We start from the raw sequence: 27,470 nt of genomic DNA, 5'->3' as shown, positions 1-27,470 counted from the left end.
GCCCCGCACAGCGCCCCCCGCGCTCCGGAGCGGGACGGCAGCTCCGGGCCCCTCGCAGCGCTCCGCCCCAACCTCCCCGGGGCCTGCAGTGCCTCCTGCGGCAGGGAGGGGAATTGCAGCGTAGCCTGGGGTGGGGAAGTGGGCGGCACCTTCAGCCTTCCTTGGCACCATCCTGCTTCCAAACTGCCTACTGGGGTCCCATATGTGAGAAGGCTGTAGCTTACCCGCCTCGGACACCAAAGACTTTTAGTGGGGCGGGGGGCTTGAGGGACCAGGTACCTAGAGGTGGCATTTTGAGCTAAGCAGTTAGCACCTCAATAACTGTTCATTTCCTATCTTGAAAATGTGCCTTATCAGTCCTGTCATTATCTTTTAGGAAACTCTCCCCATTGGTCCCTGGGACACATTATCTTCTCACTGGCTCATAACATGGCACCATCCCGTTCTATACTACTTGTACTTCATAGGTTCCTTTCCACTGACCAATGTGCTACATCCACTGGGTGTTGTAATACCACTCTTTCTACTGGGTGCAGGCCAATGTGCTTCCAACATCTTGGTATTTTTAGTTAAATTCAGGGAACTTATTCCTTTTCCAAGTCTGTCAATGTTATTCAGTACAGGCATTTCTCAATTCAATTTTTAGGGGAACTGGAAAGAGGCCAGCCATAAAGAGATTCTCTTTGGTTCAACAGCACCTCATCTTACCATGGTAGTGAGGCTGGGGGCAAAAAAACAAAAACCAAAAAACCCGACCACTCCTATCTCAATTTATTTAATACAGGTGTGGGAGATTGATAGTTCCTGTTAGAAAAGGGATTGTGAGAAGGGGAAATACCGAATTTTTTGCCTAGATGGTCATTCACACCAGGCACTAGGAAATCTCAATCATTAAAATGTTAACATTGGTGAGATGCCTGGGTGGCTCAGTCTGTTAAGTGTTCAACTTTGGCTCAAGTCATGATCTCTGGGCCCCTCAGTTTGACCCCCACATTGGGCTCTGTTCGGACAGCTTGAAGCCTGGAGCATGCTTGGGATTCTCGGTTTCTTTCTTTGTCTATCCCTCCCCAGCTCACACGGTCTCTCATTCAAAAATAAATATTAAAAAAACCCATTAACATTGGTAATATCAGAGACCAGCACAGGTTCCACAATTTCATAGATATAGACCTGAGTATGTATGGAAGTGGATACAAACCAGAAATCATGGATTGTTACCCTCAAAGTGGCCATTTCTTTCAATGATCTGCCCTACAAACAGGAAAGAGCGGTAGCTGGTTCTTTCTCCAAGACTTGGGTGCCTACCCAGTTATGTCCTGTCTATACTTTTTCTTTACCCTAGACATACTTTCCTTGCAAAGGCTGGGGTCTGCACTGGGGATTGGGTAACTACTGACTTTAGTAAAAGTACAAAACCACTTGGGAACTAACCCTGTGGAACACCAAGGAAACATTTCCTTGGACTTTTTCTATTCCTTAGAACTTCCATCTCCCATAAGACAACCTGAGGTCTGAATCAGAATGCTTTGCTGGACCAAGAGACACCTCTTACAGCACAGGGTCCACAAACTGTAGCTGGTAATAGAACCAGGGTGAGTGAATCCCTAAGACCTACCTTCCTTGCAGGTTTTCTACCAAATTTTCTACCAAAATTCACTGTTGGGCAAACATAGCAGGCACTTTTCATGTGCCATTAATTTTTCAACATGCTGGGGACACAACACTGAACAAAACTTTTGTGTCCTCATGGAGTTCTTCCTTATACTATCAGGACTTCAGGAACAGAAAAAAAATCACACTTTGCCTCACATTAAATAAACAGTAGAAAAATCTAACAACAACACAACAACAAATGAACAGAAAGGAAAAAAAGAAAAATCATTTGAGATCCTCAAACTTGATCCCTGCTCAAACAGTAGGTGAAATGAAACAGCAGGAGATTTAAGTAAGGAAAAAACGTGTAATACTGAGCCTTCTTTAACCACATGCCAAAGCCCCACCCTCCTCACAGCCTCTCCTTTGTTTCTGGGGCAGGTGACAACCCCCATTCTTTTTGAAGTGTATTTTCATCCCCTCAAAGGTTCTGCTCCAGGTTATCAAGCCAATCCTGTCCTCTTGCACACTTCATTGGTATTCAATGATGAGTGCCACAAATTTGAAGCAGGAAACTGGGACAGAGGCTAAGCAACTTGACTCTTCATGCTACCTAGCAAGTCATCACCACAACTGGTAAAGAAAGGCTATGCCTTAGGGACAGAGGCTTCTACCTGGAACTCTAAGCAACTACATTTCACCCACAACAAACCGGAAGAATGCTAACACAGGGCAAAAGGTAGAATAGAAATGTCTAAAAAGAGTGAGCCACACACCTTCCCTGAGCACATGAACACCCCAAATTGAATCATTATGGAAAATACCAACTTCTGGGGCAAAAGAGAAGCTCTGCTGTTAGGATAATTTTCCAAAAGCATTCTTTTTAGAATGGAGTAATTGCCTAGGTCTTTGGAATCTGAATCTCATGACTAAAATCTCCAACTCTCCAGGGCACAAGATGTGAAAACTCTTAAAAAAGAAAAATATTCCTGGTCAAGTCTCTCAAACTTTCTTACCACTTCCTAAAGGCTACAAATCAATCTAGACAAGTTCTTGACTAGACTATCAAACATTTCTCAGGGAGCTTAGAATGTATTAGTACTTGACTTCAACCTACTGGAAGAGGGACCACAGGGAAGAGGAGATAGTTACCAAAATCAGGGAAACAAAGACCAAATCAGACTGCCAAAAATAACTAAGGCCTTAACACAAGCCTGGGCCACAGGATATTAATGCTGTGGCTGCAAAGGGCCTAGGAACCAGATACTGCCCTCAAGGGGCAAAGGTCCAGCCATGTCCTAGAGGAAGGAAATATTAGTTAGGTGGCCTTCCCCCTGCTTCCTCCTTACCTTTTTTGTGGATAAGGGAAGACATTGTAATACACAAGATTGCTTGGGAAAATGAATTATTCTAATAAAACTTTATTTTTTCAAACACAGCCACAGAGGCAGGACCTCATGTTTAACACACACAGACTTATGGATTTTTTTAATATAAAACAAAGTTTACGAAAAAAATTTTTTTCCACTTTTTGTATTTGTAATCCCATTAGCACAGGGACTTTGGCAGCAGGTGGGAGTGAAGGGCAGCTGGAGCTGCCACTGGGCAGTCACCGGGCACAGGAGGAGAGCACCAGCCTGGGAGTGGCTTCACTCACACACGCAGGAATACTCACCTACTGGTCAGCCACACCACACACACAACACAGATGCAGATGTCTACCCAGCGTCAACCACAGCCCTGTACAGGTGTGCTCCACTCTGGGTAAGCCCAATATATGAAAATCCAAAAAGTCAAAACAGCTAAAGTAGAGGGAGGTTGCTTGCTTTACAAAAGAAGCAATCACACAGGCTGCTTTTAAATGGTCGGCAGTCCAAATGCATCGCAAAATAGCATTTGGCTTATACAGAACTGTTGGAACAGATCTACTGTGTAAAGCAAAATGAACCACTTCTTGAAAAGGCTTGTCCCAGGGTCACGGGTGCTTAGATTGGGAAGCAAGATGACAGTTTCAACTAGTTTAACTTTCCAGATCTTAATGTAACAGAATTCAAATATGGTATCTGTAGACCTTCTCCCCTAAGTATGGTGCCCTGGGGCTTTGGGGAAGCCAGGGTAGAGGCAGAATTACTGGCCTCACTTCTTGAGCTTAGGGCTTACAGAGATACCACTGGTCTTGCTAGTGGCCTACTGGAAGCTGGCACAGCCAATATGCAGCAGCGAGCCTAGGGATAAGGATGCCCCAGGAGGAAAAGAAGCTGGCACCAGGGAAATTATGGCCTAAAGAAGGAGAAGAGCCAAGGGAGGGATGAAACCAAGGATGGACAACTCCTGGGCTCACAGTTTCCCTGGATTCTCCAGAGAGCCTTTCTCAGGCCCCTACAGACTTGGTAGCTCACTGGTAATACATGGTAACTAGCAGGAGAGCCCTGGAAGGGTAGAACCTTTGAGGGCCAGAGGCTCAAGAAGAAAAGGCCACCTCCTTTGGAGTGGAGGTGAGAAGGCTGCAGCGTCAGTGATGTTCCTATCTGCCATGTGGGAAACCAAGAAAATGACAGGTTCAATCCCATGAGGAAGAAAACACGTGGACTTTGGTCTTCTTCCCCTAACAGGAGGAACTGGGTCCTAAGACACCCTGGAAATCCAAGAGAGTGCCCTTCCTCCAATAAACAGGAAAGTCAGGTCCAATTCAGTTGTGTAGGGTCTGACGAAAGCTGCACAAAGCCTAACAAGCTATTTGGAGGCTGCTTCAGTATGTATCTTCACTGGTGCCAGTCCTACCAAGGCTCCTCGAGTCGCTAAACTCATCTCTGCAGCCACTGGGACCTGCTGCCCTGGCTGAAGTTATGGGCAAGAAACAAAAAAAGGAAATTCAATCCAACAACAACAACAACAACAAACTCCCAGCTGCTTCTCATAGGCTTTGCTTTACACAACCTCAGCCAACACCTCAGTGAGCCCCAACCTCCCTGAGGTCTCACAGGTCCAATTAGAGGCAAATAAACATTGCCAGGCAGAAATGGAAGACAGGCAAACTAGTAAATGCTGACATCCCCTTCCTCTTTGTCAAGCAGGTCAGAAAAGAGATTAGACCTGGATCTTACGACAACAGGTTTCCCTAAGGTCTGCTTCCAAAAGGTAGTGCTAGGATGAGCTTACTCACACTTACTGGGGACTGAATGCCACTTCTGCTGCAGGTGGGCCTCAGATGATGAGTGCCAACACAAAGCCTTCCCTCCTTGTTCTTGACCCTCGAAGCTCAGAATGTGAGGGGGAAAATCCCATCAGTAGAGAGAGAGGGAAAGAGAAAGATGGAGCCATCCAACCCTGCCTCAGTTGCCCATAGGTGCTTACATCTACTTAAGAGACAGAGGCAGATTGTATACAGCCTAATCAATCTGATAAGAAAAAAGGCCAGCTTAGAATCAACATAGAGAGCTCTCTTCAGCCCTAAGATTAGGTCTATCTAGGAGAGGGGACGGGTCTAAGACAAAGACCATTAGCTGAGGTCACAGCACTTAAAAGACCCTGCCATCCCCTGAAAGAGAATCCTTTGCAGAGCCAGCAGTGCTTATGGATTCTAAGCCTGGTACCAGAGCTACTTAGAAAGAAGAAAAACTTGGTGCCCTCCTCTTGACTCCTTGAATAATAAGCTTGCTATCCCATGCAAACTCAAGATCCTGGGGGTATCATCATGCTCTGCGGTTATGGAGCAACTGCCTTCCTTCCCTAAGGCTACGCAAACACACCTTTCCCCAAGTACACTCCCACGCACGCACACACTCTCACACAATTTCTCCGAGGAGGCTGAATGAACCCCCCACCCTGGCCAAATTCTAAGACACAAGTGCCCTTTTGAAGCAAAGGGGCTAGTGAAATTCCCCGAGCTGGGGTCAGCAGACCCCTTCCTTCCCTGCCCATTGCTTTCTCGGTGGCAGGGATACTCACACTCAGGGCCGCCACGGGAAGGGTCTGCTCTGGGGCTGTCCCTCCCGCCACCAGCTCCGTTTATCTTGTCCCGGCCAGTCTCTTGGCATGGTCGAGCTTCCTGGAGCGAGAAGATTTCCGGCTGCCCTGAGTCGGAGCCCTCCACTCACCCCCATTCCCAGGCTGGGCCCCTGGCCTTGGGGCCTCGACACTTGTTAGTAGCCATAGAGAATCAGTCTGTGTGGCCCCAGGAAGTAGCCTCTCAGTTTTAGTTCTCCTCAATTAGATTCAAGTCCAGGTCCCCAAAGTCCTGCTGGCACAGTGTCCGCTTGCTCAGCGCCTGCCGCCCCCACCGCACGGCCCCCTCCTCCTCCTCTTCGCTTTCACTGAGCACCTGGGAGGAACCCCCAATGGGGCTGCAGGAAGCAGAGAGGGGTGGGGGGCTACAGGCCATGAACCACGGTGGAGAGATGCTGCTGCCTTCTCGGGCTGTTTCTTGGAGACAGAGACCTCCTGAGTATGGTTTCTGTCAAACAAACAACAAAGTTAAGAATGTATAAAGATATCAACTTCCACAGAACCTTGGTCCAAGCTTTATTTCAAAGTGTCCGTCTTGGTTATCCCCTGCAGGTAGGAGTCCTAGGTGTGAGGTGTATGAACTCCCTGGTAACATTTGGAAAACTTAATGTGCATGCACAATTCCTTGGGCAAAGAGCCCATAGTTTCTGTGAGGTTCAAGATTAAGAGCTCACTTACAAGCTCCATGTGGGCAGGAATCTTGTTTGTGTGTCTCATAACAACTCTGCAAGTTCCTAGTCACAGCCCAGTACATAGCAGGTATTCAGTAACATTTGCTGACTGGTTGGAAGCATGACACTATGAATAAGAAAGTAAACTCTCAAAGAGGCTTGTGACCCAGTGGACTAGCAGGAAGAGTATGAAAAAAATGGGCAATTGCATGTAACAGCTGCACTCACACTGGGAAGTCAAGACACATTTGCCGAACAGACGAATGAAGCAGCAACCCGTTTTGTTGAAGCCCTCACAGACCCACTGAAAGCAGTGAGGACAAGTGGCAAAATGAGTCCAGAGCTTAAGAAAGGGCAGGGCACTGATGATGTGACTTTTGTGACTTTTTGTGCTCAGAAGAGGAGGGAAAGTGCCTCTAGCAGAACAATTAGGAATCCCTATTAGAAGATTTACCAGGGGTCTCCCCTCAATTTCTCTACAACCTCTAGGCCCAAGGAATTACACAGGACATGGGACCCTGAGACCTCAAGTAGGTACAGTCCCAGGCAACCAGGATGGTGAATCACGCTAGCGGAAGCTCAGACAGAAAAGAACCTGTCAGGAGTGCATGGAGCTAGGGGACACTGCGAAGTAAAACTGGAAGTCTCCCTCTTCCCAATCCAGCTTCCCTAGTCCTGCTGGCCCCACCTGATTCATCTTGTCAAAGTCCAAAGAAGGCCGCAGCCGCCGGGGGTCCTCCTCGTGGCGCCGTTTGACTCCAGCTTTGCGAGCATCCAGATCACAGGGTTGTGAGCGGCTTCGGGGAAGATTGCGGAGGCCTCGAGGTCGCCAGGGCAGCTCTGGGGAGGATGCAGGGGAGCTCCGGGCAGAGGGCAAAAAGCGACTTGCCTGCGGGCCAAGGCTGGGTGACAGGGAGAAGCGACGCTGGGGTGGGCAAGGTGACAGCGACTCAGCATCACTCTCCCAAGAGCCACTCTGAGGGGAGGTGACACAGGGTCGAGAGGAATCTTGGGCCAGAGCCAGGCTGAAGAAAGGGGGGCTGTAGGGTCTGTGGGCCGGAGCACATTGGGAAGAGGCACTGGGAGCTTGGAGGAACCTGAGGCTGGAGACCCGCTTTGGGGGGCTCTGGTGAGGCACCTGCGGCCCACCCCCTCCACCACTGCCCCGGTGCTTGATGGGAGTCCACAGCTTGGAGGGGGCGGGCCGCCACACCGGCTGCCAGCGAGACAGGTCCACGGGCACTGAGAGTGAGCGGCAGTGCCTCTTGGATGGAGGAGCAGGGGGCACAGGAAGTTTCTCTGGGTCTGGGGGCTCAGGGCTTAGGACTTGGGAGAGGGGCTGCTCCTGTGGGGAACTTCCTGGGCTAGGTGGTCTGAGGTGCAGGCTCAAGCCCGGGGGGTGGTAGTTGAGGTTGAGGCTGTCCTGGAACTCAGCACAGGAACAGTGGGGCAGGCCCCTCCAGGAAGCACCTTCTGGAAAGCATTCATAGTAAAAATAGTATTAATGACAGCTAATATATTTTTAAGAGCTTACTATGTGCTACACAATGTAATGAGCACTTTATGTGAGGTTTCCCAAAAAAAACCTCAGGAAGTGGGTACTATCATCCCCCTTTCACAGATTAGAGAAGTTCAGTAACCTGTCCTAGAACATGCAGGAATAAAATGACCAAAGGAAGATTCAAACCCAGGTCTGTCTGATGCTAAGGCTAGGTCTCTTATCACTATACTATATTGCCTCCATTACAAGGAACCACCTGAAATTAAAAATAGTCTCATATACTGCTTGTCACTCCCTCTAAAAGATAGAAACAGTCAAGAGGAAAAAAAAAAAAGCATGTGTGCTCTGCTCATCCTTCACTCTACCTAGCCCTACTCTGCTTCCATACTTAAGAGCCCCAGGTTGTAAAAAGCAGGCCCATGCTCTTTAATCTTTCTCCTTCCTACGTGTCACCGGCACCCAGATAAGAGCTAGGGCTCCCAAGGATTAAGAGGTAATAGAGCAGGTAAGAGATTATTTTTATTCCTAGAGAGGGCAAACAGGGTGAGAAAGGCCTTTGATGGTAAAACCCATGCTTGGGAAACCCTAAGACTATTCATGTTCCTTTGAGTCTGGCCACCCACAAAGAAATGCTCCAATTAACACACTGATACGTAAAGATGTAGATAGATTACAGCTAAGTAAAAAAATAAAAAGTGCCAAATAATATGTATAGTATGTAAACTTGCAGAAATAAAAAATATACATTTATATTTGCTTCTGTTTGTATAAAGAAACTCTATTTGGATAGACAAAGTAATAACACGAGCTGCTTTTTTGGGGAGGTGGTGGGAGCTAGATGGAGAACAGAGACTTTTCTCAGTATAACCTTTATTAAAAAAATTTATTTTGAAGTATGCCTGGATGGCTCAGGTCATGATCTCACAGTTTTGTGAGTTTGAGCCCCACGTCAGGCTTTGTGCTAATAACTCAGAGCCTGGAGTCTGCTTCGGATTCTGTGTCTCCCTCTCTGTTCCTCCCCCGCTCATACACTCTCTCTCTCTCTCTCTCAAAAATAAATAAAGATATAAAAAATTTTTTTGAGTATGAGTGGGGGAGGGGCAAAGGGAGAGGGAGAAAGAGGATCTTAAGCAAGCTCCAATGAGGGGCACAACCCTGAGATCATGACCTGAGCTAAAATCAAGAGTGGGACCCTTAACTGACTGAGCCACCCAGGTGCCCCTTTCAATTATTTGAACCGCATGAATATATTACCTATTTAAAAAAATCAGGTTATAAAAGTCCTATCAAGGCTCGACAAAGATCAAACTAGACAAATAACCTCTGTGCTGGTGCAGTAAAATGGAGACAAGTGTCAATCTTGGCAGGTGACCCTGGCAAGAAACTTGTGGAGATAGGCTAGCTAGCCCTGGTCACTGGAAACCAATGAAAGGTATATATGCACACAGATACACACACAATGCCTTACCAGACACAAGCTGGAAAGGGTTCCCACAACTGGAGATGTCTGCATGATCAGGCAGAGGCTAAGAGAGAGAATATCTATCATGATTCAGGCTCAGGACACAGATTTCCAGGAAGCCCTCTTCAGCTCACCCCTGTAATTAATGGGCTATAGAGATGTTAGGGGCTTCTAAATGTTCTCTTCTTGTCTTCCCAAAGTTAGTAAAATAACCACATCTTCCAACATCTCATACCCTTCTCCACCCAAATTTTGGTGTCCCTTCTCTATCAGTGGAAAAATACCTGCCCCCTTCCTTTTGGGCTGGGTTTTGAGCCTTTAGTAGGCTCTTCAATACAAGTACCATGACTCATACGGCACAGGACATGGGTAAAGCAGTAGCAACAAACAGCCTCAGAAAAAAGGGGGGAGGGGATCATAGAGAAGCAGGAAGACTGGTCTTTTACCAGACTGATGCTGAAGCGTGTGCATTTCAGCTCATCCAGAGTCTGCTTCTGTAGCTGCTCAGTGATCAGGGTTATCATGATTCTCCCCAGGATTTGACTTGCACACTTTGGAGTAAATGATGGATGTCTTCCCTGTCGTTCTTCCAGACCTCACTCGTGAGCCGTCTTCTGCCACTGCAGCACCATTCTAGCACCATTGGGACTCCCCTCTCCAGTCATGCCTGCTGAGTCTGCCAATTACAGAGGGGCCAGCCCCAAGTGATATTAGAGATGTACCTGGCCCAAAAGTGGAAAATGCATGGTACACATACCACAGAATCCCTATGCTAGGCCTGTGGCAGACATCATTAATTGATCACAGCTCTTTCCTGCTAAGCCTAAACACAACCATAGAAACATTCTGAATTTAGTACTCCAAGTTAACTAGTGAGATGAAATGGAGTTAGCAAGCAAGTTGAAACCTATTTGCCACTCCTAATCTGGTTCATGCTCTGCAGTCTATGCTGAGTACCAGCACCACTTAAAAAACAGCTCAAGTGAGAGAGGAACGCCCAAATGGTTACTTCCATCCTGATTACCCCAGTATTTTCTTTTATCTTCTAATCAGAAACAGAAAGATACACTTTTCCTAAACTACACAAATAGTAATAGGAAACAGGGAGGAGCACTGGTTTTAAGAATGACTTTTTCCTTTAGACCAGAGTGAACAAAGTTTCATGTTTTCCCTTAGCCTGAATGTTTGATATACTGTTTTCTAACAGATACTGTATTTATCCTCTTATAAAATGCTAAGAAAATAGAGAAATGATACCAGGATTATTCCATTTCAACTTTATAGATGTTAAGAACAACAACTGTATGACTTCATTCAACTAAGTTTTTAACCTGATCTGACTCAAAGACCAATTAATCAAGACTCCTTCTCATGGTCAATTTCAGTAGAAGCAAACTAATTCTATCAAGAGAACAGGCTTCAAGCCCATACAACTGCCTGAGGGGCCTTGTTCAATGGAGGAGAGGAGGTTAACCTAGTATTTCCATATGGTTCTGCCTATTCCCAGAAATGACCAGCAGGCAGACAGCTCATCAGAGGGTGTATATAAGCATTCTCTAGTAGATAGAACAAACATTCAAGAAATCTAAATCTTGCTCCAATTTGCTGTGACAGTTCTGGGAAATTACTTGACTTTTCTTCATCTATTTAACCTGTATGTAAAATGGGTACAATAAATATGTCTTAACTTATCACAGGTACAATAGAACATGAAATATCAAAATGTAAAAAGCATACCATCTAGCTTATACAAATCAGGACTCCACAAAGACGGCTGCTTCTCAAACCCTCCTGTTTGTTGCTTTACACAGCCTAAAAATGCCACCACAAGTGATGATATCATTAAGCTGAAGAAGGCAATTGGGTTTATTTATTTGGCTGGACGCCAACCTTCCTCATCCACACACCTAGGGAAGCCCAAAATGGCTTTTCTGTGACCTTGGAAGCAGATCACTTTCTACTTTTGCAAAAAAACAGAGAATCATCTTGACCTCATCCCTACCTCAGAGAGAGGTAGGTAAGGAAGAGCAAAGAACTACATGTGGATTTTTGTGGAGTTTTTTGGAAGAAAGATCTGGGGAAAGTCAATCATCATTACAGCTAACTATCATTTTCACACATAATTATTACCACCCTGAACAAAGTTCCAGCTTCCTGAGGCTCCCTTTCGCAGCTTCCCCTATGTTCTTGTGGGAAAAGCTAAAGCTTCTATCACTTCTGCTCCTGGTTTCTTAACTCTGCCCCCAAAAGATAACTAGAGAGGGAACCTAACTGAAAGATTTTACCCCAGAGATCACAGGCCTCCGGCTGACCAGCCATGAAGAGCAGGGAGTGAAGCAAACTCTTTAAAGCTTTTCATGAGGCATTTGGCCAAACAGCAAACTCTCAGCCCTCTCTGGGATCAAGAGAAGAGAGTGATTTTGTGTTTTTCTGCATTTTAATTGTTGGGATGTGGCCACACACGGCGGTAATTGGAACAATGCAACTACCACCACGCAACTGATACTCTCAGCCTGAGTTTCCTAAAACAGGCCAGGCTGAGAGGGGGAACAGAACGGAAGCCATAAGGAATCAAACCAGGACACAAAAGAAGGCAAACCAGCTCCGCCAGGGGCCTCCTCTTTCTCAAGCAGGCACAGAAAAAAGTGTAAGAAACCCTCTCTTGCCGCCTTCCTTCCCCTTCCATTTTGTTTATCTGAGGGGCAAAGACAACCCTGAACGTTCACTAAACAAGTTAAAACTTCTCAGCTTAACAACTGGCACAGGGCTCAGCCCTTCACAGAGCAGCAGGCCGCTAGGCCCTCCCCACGACCCCACCAGGCCCAACTCTCAATCCAGGCTTTCCTTCCACCATCAGCCCCCTAACATAAAGACTGGACCCCCATCCCATCTCTTATTGGATGGTAGAAACCCCTGACATTCGGGTTTCAAGGATGCTGAGGTTGTGATGAAAACTGAAGAACCTAGGATCTAGTCAGGCCAAGGGGTAAGAGAGTCACAAATCCCCTGGGGACCTTCCCCCCAGGTCCCAGCCCCACACCTCTGGGAGAGACTGAAGAAAAACATGAAGAAGGCAGGGAGGTGCATGAACATGTAAGTGGGGACCTGACTGCTTCTTCCTCCATATGGCTCTGACGGGGTAAGGGTGACAAGTGGGGAGCACCCCTCCCCCCACCCCGATGAAGAAGCAAAAGGCTAGGCCCCCCTCCAATCTTCAACCTCTCTCTCGGTTGCCCTGCCTGTCCCTGCGGGGTGGGGCATGGGGCGTCCGCTAGCCACTAGGGGGGCACCAGGGCTCGCTCAGGGGAAATGTCGTTCGGCCCTTCCCATACTAGCTTCCATCATCTGGCCGCGGGAAGCGAACTCAGGACGCTGGGGATGAAGAGGGTCTGGGACTTAGCACTCCACCAACCCCTCCCCCACCGGGTCCCGTGCTCTCCCCGCGGAGGCGTCCTGAGAGGCCGCACCGCGCGCGCGGCTGGGCTGGGGGAAGGGAAAGAGGGAAGGAGGGAGGGACGGCCGAGTTGCCCGCCCCGAGGCCCCAGCGCCACCTGCCCTCGCCACCTACCGCGGCTCCTCCAGCTCCCAGGGCCGCGGCCGGAGCAGCTCTGAGCGCTCCGTTCGCCCCACGGTGCCCTTAAAAGGCGCCAGCGCGAACCAACGGGCCCCTAAGGAGAGTAGGGGGATCGCTCTGGTTCGCGAATCCTCCTGAACAGCCTGCGGAGGCTCGAGCCTCGCGTCGTTTCTCTCCCAAAGTCTATTTTGGAAAGTACCGTCGTGAATGAGCCAGGATTTTTGATTTAGGGATGAAGGTGTTTGCCTCACTATCGAGTCACCCCCTCCAAAATATTGCAGAAGGTGGACGGGCCCAGTTGGCGGCACATCTCGAAACCCGCGGGGGAGGCCCTGTCGGGCGTAGGTAAACAAAGCCATCCCCCTCACCCTCCATTCCAACATTGGCTTAAGTACAGCCCCCTATTCGGCTTGGGCCGCGTAACAGAATTAGCCCAAGATCTTCTTACCTGCTCTCCTGTTCCGCCGTCGAGGGCTGCCTCGCAGAAGGAATCCCCCTTCCGCCAGCAGAGGACCCGTCCGCGGCGTGAAGGCTTCTGGGAAATGTAGTCCAAGAGCCGATCAGGGCCTGCTCCGAGTCCCAGGAGCCCCTCTTCAAGCTACCGGATCGCCTCGAACCGTATAAACCCAGGACTTGTAAGGGTTGCGGGGCCGTTCCAAATGGGTTTTGTAATTAGCCCTCACGCAAAACACTTTGTAAACCCGAGGAGGGCCCAGGGCTGTCCACTACTCTTCCTTCCTCTACGCACCCCCACCCCCCAGCAGGATGAGGTAATGGGGTTGTGATTATGACATCATAGGCGGTTCAGTTGCTTGCGGGGGTGGGTTGCGGGGAGGTGGGGACAGGGAGTATGGTGGTTACAGCTGGACCACTTAAGACAGGGAGAGAGGAAACAAGCAGCTGGAGAAAAGATGTTCATGTGCTTATTATTTCCTCTTTAGGAAGAGGATACCACCCTTTATTAAACCTCCACCACTACTACCACCTCCCACCTCAGCCAAAGTTTAAGTCTTGATTTGAAAAGACTGAATGTATACATTAGGGAAAAGGTTGAGGAACAGCTAAATGTTTCCTGACTCTTATGTAAATTTGAGTCTCAGCTATCAAAAAAGGCTTAGAAAGAGAGACAAAAAGAAAAAGGTTTTAAATAATGCCTTCATGTTGCCATCTTTTTGTATGACAGTTTTAGATTTGTTTTTTAATCGATTGGGAAGTAGCACTAATGCAAATAATCTTTACCATTACACTTAGCAACAAGTCCCTTGAAAGACGTCTGTTTTCTCTAAATATTTTGTGCCCCCCTCAGGTCTAGGACAGATATGTAACTGATCAGCTACAAAGTAGAACCAGTAGTGGGGATCTTCCTTACAGAGGCAGGGAAGGGAGTAGGCAGGAGCCACCAAATCTGCAAACTGAAAAAGAAGAGTGGAGGGAAAGAGATTTATCAAGAAAATAGGGGTGGAAGGAAGATGCACTGCATATTCCCTTGCTCTGTACATTTCCCCTTGGCAAAAGAGGGAACAAGGCCATGAAGTATAGGAGACATGATTTCCAGTGATTGCTGTGGTGGAGCACTTATGTTCTGGGCACCATGCTACATACTTTAAAAATGTATCCTCGTTTTTGCTTAGAATCATCAAATGAGCAAATGTCCCTATTTGACAGATGAAATGGTTGGAGAGATTAAGTGACTCCCGTATGGTAGGCAAAAGTAATATTACAGAGCAGTCCTTGATGCCCTAGAGGTCTTGGTCTTCACCCCTTGATGATCCTCCTTTTTATTATTAATCATACTTTAATAAAGTTCAATGATTGAGAATAAGAAGTTAGCACTGGGTCATATGCAAAACATTTTAATGAAATGGGACACTTAAGAAAAACAAACACCCAAATCTTCCATGTCAGGTTTCAGGCCTCAATTCCAAGGAAGATTTTACCCCTTTCATCAAGTATAAGATAGCCCCCAGTGCAGCCCAACTTCCCTGACATTACTAACCATAATTAAATCTCCTTATGCCACCTTTACTTCTCAGAGATTTTTATTCGTGTCCTATTTTTTCCTGCTGTCCCATTTTCCTTCTTTCATACTCGGACTATTACTTTGAACCCCATCCTAATTGTTCCCTCATGGGCCAGACCCCATCTCTAACCTTGCACCAGTGAGATTTAGAAGATGATACTACCTGGGCTCCCTTCTGGTCTCCATCCAGATTTGCTGAGGCTTCCAGGGCCTGGAATCAGTCATCCAAAAGGTCATCCAGAGGGGTGCAACCCATTGGCCCTAAGAGATGCTCCATTCCCTGCCTAGGAACGCAGCAGAGTTAGAGGAACATGCACCTCATTCAGACTCTCCCTTTTCAGCCCTTAAAAGCTAAGCCCCTGCAAAGTGAGGAGAGGTGGGACTCAGTCCACCACTCAGACAAGAAGCCAAGAATAATGCACACACCCTTCAGCCCCCCTGCCCTGCAAGGGCTGGCTGGGGGGGTCCCAAGAATGTAGGGCTCTTCTCCATTGCCTGATCTGGGCATCCCAGGAGCGACGGCTGTACCTCCTGTTCTTGTTTGGTGTTTGAGGGTGAAGTCCTGGCTGCCGCTTTGCCCTGGCAATGACAGATATGTGTCAGACTCAGGTCAAGGTGAAGGGGCACAGCTCAGTTTATCACAGTGAATCAGGAGACTCATTAGGTATTTTCTAAGAGTGAGGCAAGATCAATGCCCTCAATTCAATAGAAAAAATAAATCTTCAGTTGGGATTAAGCACCAAACTTCCTAAATTTCTAATCTTCTTCTGGCAAGGGTAATTTAGATATTCCAACTCCCTCAAGAGTCAAGGTAGATATAAAAGATACTATCCGACATCCCTTTAAAATACATACTATCTCTTGGGGCGCCTGGGTGGCTCAGTCGGTTAGGCCTCCGACTCGGGCTCAGGTCGGATCTCACGTTCGTGGGTTCCAGCCCGGCGTCAGGCTCTGTGCTGACAGCCAGCTCAGAGCCTGGAGCCTGCTTCTGGTTCTGTGTCTCCCTCTCTCTCTGCCCCTCCTCCTCCCATGCTCTGTCTCTCTCTGTATTAAAAATAAATAAAACGTTAAAAAAAATTAAAAAAAGTAAAATAAAATACATACTATCTCTTTATACATTTAGTTTACATGTATGCATGGAAATTTACATGTAATTAGGCAAGTGTGTTGTAATTAGCGAAGTTAGCTGGAGGTATGAGGTAAAAATGGTTAAAATGAAAAAGTTCATTAGCAAACATGGACAGAGCTTTAGAAAGTCTCATGGGCCAAGTAGGATTTGTTCCATTTGAAAAAAAATCTTGAAAATTTATTTAGGGGGCTACACTGCAGGAGACCTAGTTTTAGGAATGATGCAACTTTGTAAGAGCACTCAGATTCTAATATCTTTCCATCACCGTACATTGAACCAAAGCCACTTAGATGACACTCTTGTTGTGACCGCCCCCCCACAACCTCACTCACTTGGGGACTTGCTGCAGGAAACACTGGTAACCAAGTGTGCGCTTGCCATAATCTATCTGTTTTTGCCGCCGCTGGAGAACAATTTCATCTGTCTCTACCTCCCACCTGCAGGAGAAGTATACAGTGGCCCCATGAAAAAGAGTCATTATGGTTATCAAAGTAGACACCAACTCATCCCACACACAGTCCCTTAACCCCTAGTCTGTTTTTCAAACTCACCTAGCATGGCAGGGCTCTGTGCTGACTCCCACACTCACCATCTCAATCCCAGAGAACAAAGGCTCTTCACATACCTCCTTTCTGGGGAAGCAGATAGGATAAAACCCAGTTGACTATGCTGTACTTCTTAGCAACTACCACCAACAAGATGTGGACACCAGATAAAGGTTGTATTTCTGGCTGAACTGTTTCTCAAACAGTCGCATTGCTGATTTGTTTCTCAGACGGTGATTTGCAAACCATCAGCATGAGTAGCCCCTTGATAATTCCTAGGCCCCACTCTCTACTTACTGAATCATCATTTTGGAGGCCTGCATTTAAAGAGCTTCCAAGTTATTTTGAACATTTTTTTATTGTGGAAAATTTCAAAAATACATAAAAGAGCATACCATAATGTTTTGCTACTCAAAGTATGATCCTAGGACCAGCCACATCAGCATCAGCTGGGGGTTGTTAGAAAGGCAGACGCTTGGGCACCAACCCAGACCTACTGAATCAGAACCTGCATTTTAACAAGATCCCCAGATGATTAAACTTTGACAGTAGTGATATAACGTATCCCTAGTTACTCATTACCTAATATTCGTGGCACATTTTGTTGCGTCTAAACCCACCACCCACCATCTATACCCAGCACTCCCACAGGATTATTCAAATCCCCAACATTAAGAATAAATTCTTAATATCACCTCATCATTTTTCAAATTTTCATAAACGACCAAAACTTGGGATCCTTTGGACTGTGATACCAAGAGATGATTCAATTACCCTGCTTTCCCTGAAAAGGAATAGGAATTTCCTTTATCCTACGTAACCTAGAGTCACATAGATACTGAGCTCCAAAAGGAAAACGAAACAATGAAAGCTTTTGGAAGGGGCCACTGCTGCTCAGGATAAATACACACACCTGTCTCGCCTCGACATCTGCCATACCAGCGGCAAATGTTTCATCTCCAACGGAAGGCAAGCAAAATGAAGATGAAAAGGCCCAAGTAACGACACAAGAAAGAAGCAAGGGAAGCGAAAAGTTTAAAACACCCTATCACCTAAAGAACTTTCTCCAGGTATTTTCTTAAAGAGAGGTAATCTCTAACGAAATGCAGTTTAAATCTCCCGGGGTTGGAGGGGCTAAGGGAATGGAGCGCTCAGGAAGGGTGTGGCGATTGGCCAGAGGGAGAGCCAATGGGGTCCCAGGCACCCGGGAGGGCGGGGCTTACCTAGGGGCTTACCTAGAGGCTTACTGAACCCTGGCGAGCCAATCGGTATCCTGCCCTGGCTGCGGGGCGGGGCAAATTGTGTTCTTTCCAAAGCAAGCTCTTAACTGGTGATGTATAGCCAAACGATTGGCCAAAGGCGTCTGGGCAGGCGCGCGCAGATTGGCTGACGCACCCTTGAGGTGAACGGGATAGGCTTATGGGGGAGGCGGAAGGTTTGAATAGCCAGGATCTGTGACTGTTGATATTCTTGCACGGTGTCTGTGACTTTGATCATCTCTGCCTATCCATTCTAGAAGCGGAATCGTAGTCTGGTTAATTGACTCCTTTCTAAGATTTCCTTTAATTCTGCTCAAGTCTTCGCTGTGGCTGACTCCCCACCTTTGTTTCTCCTCAAGGTGAATCTCCCGCTCCAACCTGAGGTAAGCCGGAAGCTCTGTCCACCGTAGTCACGGAAACTTCAGCGTCCCCTAGGGTCCAGTGGGAGCCCCAGAAACAGAACTTCAGTGGACTTAACAGGCGTTGTCGCGAGTTAGGAGACCTCAGTTTCTTCCTGTCAGTAGTCACTAGCTGAATAAGTGAAAGCTTTTTCTTTCTTTCTTTTCCTCCCCTCTTTCTCTCTGTGTCTCTCCTCCCTTCCTCCCCTTTTTTCCGTCAAGAGCTCCCCCTTCGAGGTTAAGGGTAGAGGGAGATGGAGAATCTTAAGCAGGGTCCAGGCCTAAGCCAGAGCCCTGGAGGGGCTCGATCCCACCCCGGTGAGATCATGAGATCATGAGCTCATAGGATCATGGCTTGAGCTGAAATCAAGAGCCCTTTGTTTAACGGACTGAGCCATGCAGGCTCCCCTCATTCCTTCTTTAAAGTCCTGGTTTTGGGTTGCCTCACGGTTTAGTCAATTGAATGTGGGACAGTTCTTGGGTTCCAGAGTTCATGCCCCACCTTCAGTGTACAGCTTACTTAAAAAAAAAAAAAAAAAAAGCCCCGCGTTTGCCTCTGGATAAGTTAGGCTCCAAGGAAAAGGTCAAGCTGCATGGAGCAAGTGGGATTCAACTTTCATGCCAAGGTGTGATCCTGGGGATGCCCTTACTCCAGTACTGAGCCACTGGGCTGCTGCTAGGAAGGGTGGAGGAGGTTGTGAAAACTGGACAGTCTGTGAGGTACCTATGTAGATGATGTTCACCTCTTAGGTAGCTTTTATTTATTTATTTATTTTCCTTAGGAGGCCATGTCAGCGGAATTGATTTCATCTGCAGGAGAGGAGGGACACCTTGGCTCAGGACCCAGTTTTAGGTCCAGTCGGAGGAAGATACTAAACCTGCTCCTGGAGAGAGACACTTCCTTTACCACCTGTCCAGATCTCCCTAGAACTCCAGTGAACAAACTCTTTGGCAATTCTGCAAACCTAAGTGTTTTGTCTGGGTAAAACCACTTTTCACACCTTATCTCCTTTTCTAAATAGCATTGGGGTTTTTATTTATTTATTTTTTAAATGTTTGTTTATTTTTGAGAGAGAGAAAAAGAGAACAAATGGGAGAAGGGCAGAGAGAAAGGGGGACAGAGGATCTGAAGCCAGCTCTGAGCTAACAGCAGCAAGCCCATTGAAGGGCTGAACTCACCAACTTTGAGACCATGACCTCAACTGACTGAGCCACCAAGATGCCCCTATTTACTTATTTGTTTATTTATTTATTGTAAAAGTTTATTTATTTTAATAGAAAGAGCATGAGCAGGAGAGGGGCAGAGAGAGAGAGAATCCCAAGTAGGCTCTGTGATGTCAGTGCAGAGCCCCATTTGTGGCTGGAACTCACAAACCATGAGATCATGACATGAGGGAGAATTGGGGGCTTAACCAACTGGAGCCACCCAGGAACAGCTTTGGGGTTTTTAAAAAATTATTGTGACTCCTGCTTCAGAACCTGGTCTCCCTGTCCCTCCTGTACTCACACTTTGTCTCTCTCTCTCTCTCTCTCTCAAAAATAAATAAACATTAAAAAAGTTGGGGGGTAGGTGCTTTGGTGGAGTCAGTTAACTGTCTGACTTTGGCTCAAGTCATGATCTCGAGGTTTGTGGGTACTGACAGCTCCAAGCCTGGAGCCTGCTTCACATTCTGTGTGTCTCTCTCTCTGCCCCTCCTCCTCCTCCTCTCTCTTTCTCTCTCTCAAAAATAAATAAACATTAAAAAACTATTTTTTAATTATTATGGCTCCAAGATTAGGGTTTAAGTTTTATTTTCTTTTTTTTAATATATTAAAAAAAATTTTTTTAATGTTTTATTTATTTTTGATACAGAAGAGACAGAGCATGAGAGGGGGAGGGTCAGAGAGAGAAGGAGACACAGAATCTGAAGCAGGCTCCAGGCTCTGAACTAGCTGTCAGCACAGAGCCTGACGCGGGGCTTGAACCCACGAATGTGAGATCTGACCTGAGCCGAAGTCGGAGGCTTAACTGACTGAGCCACCCAGGCGCCCCTTAATATATTTTTTTAATGCTTTATTTATTTTTGAGAGAGAGAGACACACACAGCGTGATCAGGGGTGAGTCAGAGAGAGAGGGATACACAGAATCAGAAGCAGACTCCAGGCTCTCAGCTACCTGTCAGCACAGAGCCTGACGCGGAGCTCGAACCCACAAACCGTGAGATCATGACCTGAGCCAAAGCCAGACGCTCAACCAACTGAGCCACCTAGGTGCCCCAAGGGTTTAAGTTTTAAACTGTGCCTTTCAGTAACTGTGTGACTCTTGAGACTCAGGCTTCTTTTCTGTGATGTAGAAATAATAATTCTTTCCTATCTTACTAGGATCTTGTGAGAATTAAATGATGTGATATCTGGGAAGTCTTTGAAGACCCTACTGCATTATAGGAGTTGGTCATTTTATTTGTATTAGTATTAGTGTTATTACTATTGTACTTTAAATTCTGGTCATGCCATGGTTTGATGCCTTAGTTAGCAAATGAAGTTGGACAGTTATAGACCTGAGAAGTACTAGAGACTCCAGAGAGAAATCAAATCTGTGTACTCACAGTGTGTAGGGCAAAAGATGTGGGGTCAAAACCCACTTCAGTCAGTAATCTTTGGTCCTCAATTTGAAAAAAAAATTTCTTGTCTCATTATGTTGGTGATGAGGAAATGAGATGCAAATTATTGGAGTAGAGAAAAGGTTCCTGAGGGCTGTTTCAAATGAAGAAGATAATGTGATCTTTGTCTTTCAAGGATATTACAACCTAATGGGAATTTTTATGTACTATCATGTCTCAACAGAGGAACCCCAAAATGTTGCCTTGATCTTTCAAATCTTAGTAGTGGTGGGGAGATGTCTGCCAATCAGCTTACCATTTCTGCAGACCTTGATGAAACCGGTAAGGAGAAGAGAGGTAAAGTCGCCAAGGGAAAAAACAACTTTTAAGGGAGAGAGCAGGGTAGTCAGTTAGAGATGGAAGGTGGTAAAAGTAGGTAGAGGGGTACCTGGGGGGCTCAGTCGGTTAAGCCCATCCAACTTTGGTTTGGGACGTGATCTCATGGTTCTTAAGTTTGAGACCCACATCAGGCTTTGTGCTGACAGCTCAGAGCCTGGAGCCTGATTCAGATTGTCTCCTTCTCTGTCTGCCCCTCCCTCACTTACACTCTGACTCTCTCTCTCTCAAAAATAAATAAACATTAAAAAAAAATTTTTTTAAAGTAGGTAGAGATCCTTGAAGTTGAAATTTTCTGGATACCTAGGTTTTTTTTTTTTTTTTTGAGACTGATAAGCCAAGAAGAGAAATATAATAACATTAATAGGAGTCATTTTGCATTTGAAAAGTTTAGACAAGAAGGAATATTTTGTTAACTGATTGATGATGGGAATGAAAGTAGTAGTTAAAATGGGAAGTTTTATGCTCTAGTCTAATCTCAACAAAGGCAAAGAGACATAAAGAAATACTTTGTTAACTAATTCTTGTGTTTTTGAAGGGCCTGAGCTCAAAAGGAGTATGCTTTACTAAACAATTGTTTTAATGTTATTTTTGAGAGAGAGAGATAGAATGAGCACTCATGAGCTGCAGAGGGGCAGAGAGAGAAGAGCAAGACAGAGGATCTAACGCAGGCTCTGTGCTAAGAGCAGAGAGCTTGATGTGGGGCTCAAACCCACAAATGAGATCATGACTTGAACCAAAGTCCAACACTTAACTGACTGAGCCACACAGGTGTCCCACTAGGTGATCATTTTTTAAAAAGTTTTTTAAAATTTATTTTAAGAGAGATAGAGAGCAAGCAGGAGAGGGGCAGAGAGATAGGGTGACAGAATCCCAAGCAGGCTGCATGTTGTCAGTGCAGAGCCTGACTCAGGGTTAAAACTCAAAAACCATGAGATCTTGACCTGAGCCTAAGTCAAAAGTTGGATGCTTAACTGACTGAGCCATCTAGGCACCCCACTAGTTGACCATTTTAGTATTGGTTTTGTTTTCAGAATAGATGTTCTTTTTCCTCAGTGATCAGCAGTATTTTCTACTCATGAAAAAAATCTCTGTTGGTTAGTGTTGTGCACTGTTTGCCGCATAAATTCTTCAGTAACACATGTAAATTCTTAAGTTTCCATGAACTTGTTTTTTTTAATTTTTAAAAATGTTTTTATTTATTTTTGAGAGGGAAAGAGTAACAGAGCATGAGTGGAGGAGGAAACAAGAAAGAGAGAGAGACACAGAATCTGAAGCAGGTTCCAGGCTCGGAGCTGTCAGCACAGAGCCCAACATGGGGCTCAAACTCATGAACCATGAGATCATGACCTCAGCAGAAGTCAGACACTTAACTGACTGAGCCACTCAGGTGCCCCTAGTTTTCATGAACTTGTACCTTGTACCATAAAATTGGTACCTATCAAGAGCCAAAATGTTCAAAATATCAGCTTTTGAAATTAATAATGGCTTCCTGGCAATGAAGAAAATGAGAAGGAAGGACAGGATGTGTGGACAAGATTAACTCTTCACATTTGATTGCAGGTCACTTGGAATCTAAAGGACCTCAGGACACACATTTAGCTGGGATGTAAGTTCTTTTGCTAAATGACCCCATACTGAAACCTTTTCAGCTCTGCTACAGGAATTTTATCCTGTGCAGTCTTTGCAGTATATAGAACTTTTCACTTGGGTGTAAGCGGGCTTGAAAGCCTTTATCTTTCACTGGAAAGGTTTTATAAGTTTCCCAGATCCAAATAGTTCATTTAAACTATTACATGCAACCCGTATTATCTTTAAAAATGAACGAAATGGTATATCGTGTTTAGGCATAGGCTGTTCCCTGCACGTGAGTAGTGCTGTGTTAGAGCATCTGAGTTCCAGTGGCTTATTATTTCATCAGCTGTGACTCTGAAGAGTTTAACTTCACTGAGCCTCAGTTTCTTCATTTGTAATAAATAACAATGGATAGAATACTAGTACTTTTCCTAGCTGTTCTTGTAAAGATGGAATTTAGCACATATGAACCAATTTTATAATGTTTATTATTGTTATTCATGGGGACTCTTTGTTGGAGATCTTAAAATATTCAATCAGGGAATGCGTTAGGGAATGAAGTAATTTTAATTCAACTTCTTAAACTTATTGTAAGGTTTCCATTTGACTGTTTTAATCTTTTTAATGTCTTTTATTTATTTTTGAGAGACAGAGAGACGGTGCAAGCAGGGGAGGGTCAGAGAGAAAGGGAGACACAGAATCTGAAGCAGGCTCCAGGCTCTGAGCTGTCAGCACAGAGCCCGACACGGGGCTTGAACCCAGGAAACATGAGATCATGACCTGAGCCAAAGCTGGCACTTAACCGACTGAGCCACCCAGGCACCCCTCTTTTAATCTTTTTAGAACTTTATCCTTATATGTTTAGATGAATTAGGCGCCACTTTAGGGCACTAGTGAGAGCATTCTATGACTGCTTTTGTTTTTGTTTTTTTAAATTAGCTTATTTATTAAGCTTATGTGGCTTATTTATTAAGACTTTATTTTTTTTAACAGTTTATGTAATGTTTATATTTGAGGGAGAGAGAGAGTGAGAGTGGGGGAGGAGCAGAGAGAGAGAGAGAGAGAGAGAGAGAGAATCACAAGAAGGCACCACACTGCCAGGGCAGAGCCTGACATGGGGCTCAGTCCCACCAATCAAGGGAGCTTGAGGTGAGATCAAGAACTGATTGTTTAACTGACAGAGTCAGCCAACCATCCTTCCACTGTTTTTAATAATACATGTGAAAATTTCACTTTAGGTTGCTTGTAGTTTATCTGATTTGCTTTAAAAATCCTAACTCATGGAGACTGGGTAAAATCTTGGCAGGAAGGATAGTAATTCATAAAAAATAAATATTAGCTTCCAATAGTAAATGCTGGAAAATTAGTAAATTTGGTCTACATTAGATGTAGGACAAACTCATCATTTTTAATGCATATCTATATACATGGTTATGAGGGCCTTATCCCCAGGATATCACTAAACATCATATTTGCCACAGAGAGCACCTTACATATTGTATAGAGACATATCAACTAGATGTAGGGCTCCTAGAGTGGCAAAAAGGAAAAGTTGGAATGCCGCAACCATTGATGAATAACCAAACCGTATTTAGGGTTTACTGACTGGCCGTTTTTTTGATCTTCAGGAATCATCACCAGCACCTTACAAAATGCAGCCCAGTGAGTAGCATCTCTTTCTTGGGTTTGGGTTTGTTTCTCAGGTGGGGGGCAGAGACTTTCCAGTTCACCTGTAGCTCAAGGACGTTGAATGTTCTCTTGTAGGCACAGCTGCTTTGTAGCACTCCAAATGTTTTGGACTGTGGCAACAGGAAGAAAGTTGCACTGTGTAGCTCATCCACAAATAAAGAAAATGTGAGTGTTAAATTGGAAACCTAGATACATTAGTACTTTTCTCCCTATGAGGGGAGCAACTCATCAGTATCATTATGAGACCCAGAACTGTTATCCCTCAGTATGCAGACAAGCAAACTACATCCCTATAAGGCAAAAAATTCTTTATGGTTTGTTTTTTCCCTTTAAGATTTCACCCTAGAACAGAAATGTAGCTCCATGTCTTCCACAGCAGATCATCATTATTCCTCATGTTCAGTTGATTGTTTTAAGGATAAAAATCTCTGTTACTGTAGTTTGGGAATTTAGGACTATTTTTTAAAACAGATAAAGATAATGTACGTAAGTTGCTCACATACTCTGTGCATGGATTCATGTATGGATTTACTTAATTTCTTCTTATTTCTCCTTTAGTCAAGCTTCTTATCCCATGTTCTGAGAAAGCCATGGGCCTTGTAGTCTGGCCCTCTGGCCCTCAATCAGTTCTAAGGTAGAACTGGGCTCCACAGAGCCACCTAATCACTAAGATCCGTTCTCTAATCCCTTCAATGAAATCTCTTTCTTGGTTTTTTTTTTTTTTTTAATGTTTATTTATTTGAAAGAGATGGAGAGCACAAGCAGGGAGGAGCAAAGAGATAGGGAGAAAGAGAAAATCCCAAGCAGGCCCCAGGCTCTGCACCAAGCCCGATAAAGGGCTCCAACCTATGACCAGGAGAGCATGACCCCAGCTAAAATCAAGAGTTGGACACTTAACTGAAAGAGCCAATAATATGCCCTGAATTGTCTTTTCTAGCCATCTTTTTCTATCCCTCATCCTTTCCCCCGGGTCTGTATCTATAAAAGATAGCTCCTCCTCTTCTTTTCTCACATTGACTTACTTATACCCATGTTTTGGCTGTTCTAATCAGCTTGTTCTTGATTTGATGCTGTCCTTCTAATCACTTTTTGGAAATGTCACCGTTACCTCCCTACTCAGGCTCCCCTTTCCCTCTCTTCCTTTGACTTGTGATCATAACATCAGTATGGTCCAAAGCAAATCTACATATCATACATCAAATCCAAAACATAATTTGTATCATCAGGATATAGGATCAGCCTTGATTACACTTAATGTGTTTTGGGAGGGTTATTCATGGCTTCATCTGATGAAATGTTTTTGGCAGGGCTTGCTGACACTTGTCTTCCTCCAGCCAATGTAGTTTTTCTTATGTAGGAGAACAACACTTTGAAGTCCTCCAAGTGGTGGGAACCCAGGAGCCTGAAGTTTCAAAAGAGACCAGGGGGGCCTTACATGTCTCCCCTTTCTCTACTGGTGAGTCACTGAACATCCTCATCAAGGATCTGCTGAGGTGTTGTGGATGATAGGGTGGCAGATCTGCATTATAATCCTTTCAATTTTTCTAAACTGGCTTAGGTGAGAAAAGTGGTTGGAAAAGTTAACTCTGGGAAAAGGAAGAGACAGGTCCTCTGATCTTTTTATTTGCTAAAAAATTCTTAGGCCTTTAAAATTTTTCTATTTTGGGGTCCCTGGGCCCTGGGTGGCTCAGTCAGTTAAGCATCCAACCTCAGTTCAGTTTGTGGTTGGTGAATTTGAGCCTCTTATCGGGCTCTATGCTGTCAGAGCAGAGGCTGCTTTGGATCCTATGTCTCCCTCTCTCTCTGCCCTTCCCCTGCTCTCTCTCTCTCTCTCTCTCTCAAAAATAAATAAACATTAAAAATTAAAAAAAATTTTTTCTATTTTATTATGTGTCTCCTCTCACCCTAATTTTAAAAGTACCATATGCCCGTTGTGAAAATTGTTTAAAAATATAGGAAATATAGGGGTGCCTGGGTGGCTCAGTCAAGTGTCCAATTCTTGCTTTCAGCTCAGGTCATGATCTCACAGTGTGTGAGTTCAAGCTCTATACTGGGCTCTGCGCTGACAGTATGAAGCTTTCTTGGGATCTTTTCTCTGTCCCTGTCTCTCTGTTCCTTTCTGGCTTGTGTTCTCTCTCAAAATAAATAAACCATAAAAAAAATATATATATGAAATATAAAAAAGAAAATAGCTACCTCATAGAGAAAATCTGCTATTAATATTTTACTTTATTTTTTACAATCTGTTAGCTATGTGTATAGTTTTACAGAGATGAAGTAATTAATTAGGTATGTATAACTTTTTTTAAAGAGCTTTCTTTTTTAATAAGTTTCTTTATTTTTGAGGGAAGTGGGGAAGAGGCAGAGGGAGAGGGAGAGAGAGAACCCCAAGATTCTCTGACATTGCAAAACCTCATATGGGGCTCTGACGAACGGTGAGATTATTTCCCAAGCTGAAATCAAGAGTCAGATGCTTAACTGAGCTACACACGTGCCCCATATATATAACTTTATAGCCTCCTTTTTTAAGTTAATTTTGAAACTTCTAGTAAACATTATTTTTTATTGGATGCTTTTACCCTAATTTGTCTACATTTCAAAATTTTTTCTTTAGGATTAGTACCAAGTATTGTAACTACTAGATTAAAGGATATATTTTTAAGATTTGTGGTACATATTTCCAAATTCCTTCCAAGAAAGTTATACGAATTTACATATTCATGAATAATCAGTAGCTCATTTGATAAATGATTATTTTTTAACTGCCAATTAGATTGATAAAATGTTTTATGTTAAAAACAATTAGTAGTGATTTCATGTGAATATTAGCTATGCACATTTTGCTACTAAATGATTGTGCCTTTGTCCATTTAGATACTGGAGTCTTTTTATTTTTTAAAAATAAATATATTTTTTAAACTTTTATTTACTTTTTTTTAATTTAAAAATTTTATTTATTTTTATTTTTTTTACTTTATAAAGTTTCATATTTTTTAACATATGCAATTATTTTCCATCATTTACAATACAGTAGTTGCAATGACACTCAAAACAGAAAAGCAAAGTAAAAAATC

At 44.7% G+C, this 27,470-nt stretch overlaps 3 protein-coding genes and 1 pseudogene across 5 annotated transcripts in view; 1 reads left to right on the top strand and 3 right to left on the bottom strand.

Annotated features, from left to right (window-relative positions):
- The window catches only part of KDM3B (lysine demethylase 3B), a 66,853-nt gene extending 66,682 nt beyond the window's left edge, over positions 1-171 (bottom strand). Inside the window, exon 1 of the mRNA XM_029941176.1 lies at positions 10-171. Within this exon, the coding sequence (XP_029797036.1) occupies positions 10-171 (162 nt within the window). The remainder of the gene's footprint in view (positions 1-9) is intronic.
- Positions 172-2,981: 2,810 nt separating this feature from the next.
- On the bottom strand, positions 2,982-13,559 carry FAM53C (family with sequence similarity 53 member C). Of its 2 annotated transcripts, none has more exons than XM_029941987.1 (5): positions 13,255-13,559; positions 9,679-9,908; positions 9,239-9,296; positions 6,958-7,742; positions 2,982-6,046 (listed from the first exon to the last, which is right to left on the bottom strand). In XM_029941987.1, exons 2-5 carry the CDS (start codon positions 9,754-9,756, stop codon positions 5,789-5,791), a joined length of 1,179 nt encoding a protein of 392 aa, XP_029797847.1. In that variant the 5' UTR covers positions 9,757-9,908; positions 13,255-13,559; the 3' UTR covers positions 2,982-5,788. The 2 variants fall into 2 exon arrangements, with proteins under 2 accessions (XP_029797847.1, XP_029797846.1); XM_029941986.1 differs by lacking the exon at positions 13,255-13,559 and adding an exon at positions 12,801-12,889.
- Positions 13,560-13,990: 431 nt separating this feature from the next.
- LOC115294243 lies at positions 13,991-17,449 on the bottom strand (annotated as a pseudogene).
- Positions 17,450-18,685: 1,236 nt separating this feature from the next.
- Positions 18,686-27,470, top strand: part of CDC25C (cell division cycle 25C) — a 30,936-nt gene continuing 22,151 nt past the window's right edge. For both annotated transcript variants that reach the window (XM_029941985.1, XM_029941984.1), the window contains exons 1-7: positions 18,686-18,783; positions 18,940-19,139; positions 20,981-21,078; positions 22,696-22,741; positions 24,336-24,369; positions 24,472-24,561; positions 25,754-25,852. In XM_029941985.1, the coding sequence (XP_029797845.1) occupies positions 18,751-18,783; positions 18,940-19,139; positions 20,981-21,078; positions 22,696-22,741; positions 24,336-24,369; positions 24,472-24,561; positions 25,754-25,852 (600 nt within the window). In that variant the 5' untranslated portion in view covers positions 18,686-18,750. The remainder of the gene's footprint in view (positions 18,784-18,939; positions 19,140-20,980; positions 21,079-22,695; positions 22,742-24,335; positions 24,370-24,471; positions 24,562-25,753; positions 25,853-27,470) is intronic.

The sequence above is a fragment of the Suricata suricatta genome, chromosome 6, assembly GCF_006229205.1.
Source record: "Suricata suricatta isolate VVHF042 chromosome 6, meerkat_22Aug2017_6uvM2_HiC, whole genome shotgun sequence".
NCBI classification, from domain to species: domain Eukaryota; kingdom Metazoa; phylum Chordata; class Mammalia; order Carnivora; family Herpestidae; genus Suricata; species Suricata suricatta.
The sequence above is the reverse complement of the archived record's forward strand: the minus strand, read 5'-3'. Positions and strand labels throughout refer to the sequence as shown.

Coding starts and splice junctions, on each gene's coding strand:
- FAM53C (XM_029941987.1), bottom strand. CDS start 9,756: ATGATAACCCTGATCACTGAGCAGCTACAGAAGCAGACTCTGGATGAG. Junction 9,297..9,678: donor CACGCTTCAGCATCAGTCTG/GTAAAAGACCAG, acceptor TCTCTCTCTTAG/CCTCTGCCTGATCATGCAGA. Junction 7,743..9,238: donor CCCTTTCCAGCTTGTGTCTG/GTAAGGCATTGT, acceptor AATGCTTTCCAG/AAGGTGCTTCCTGGAGGGGC.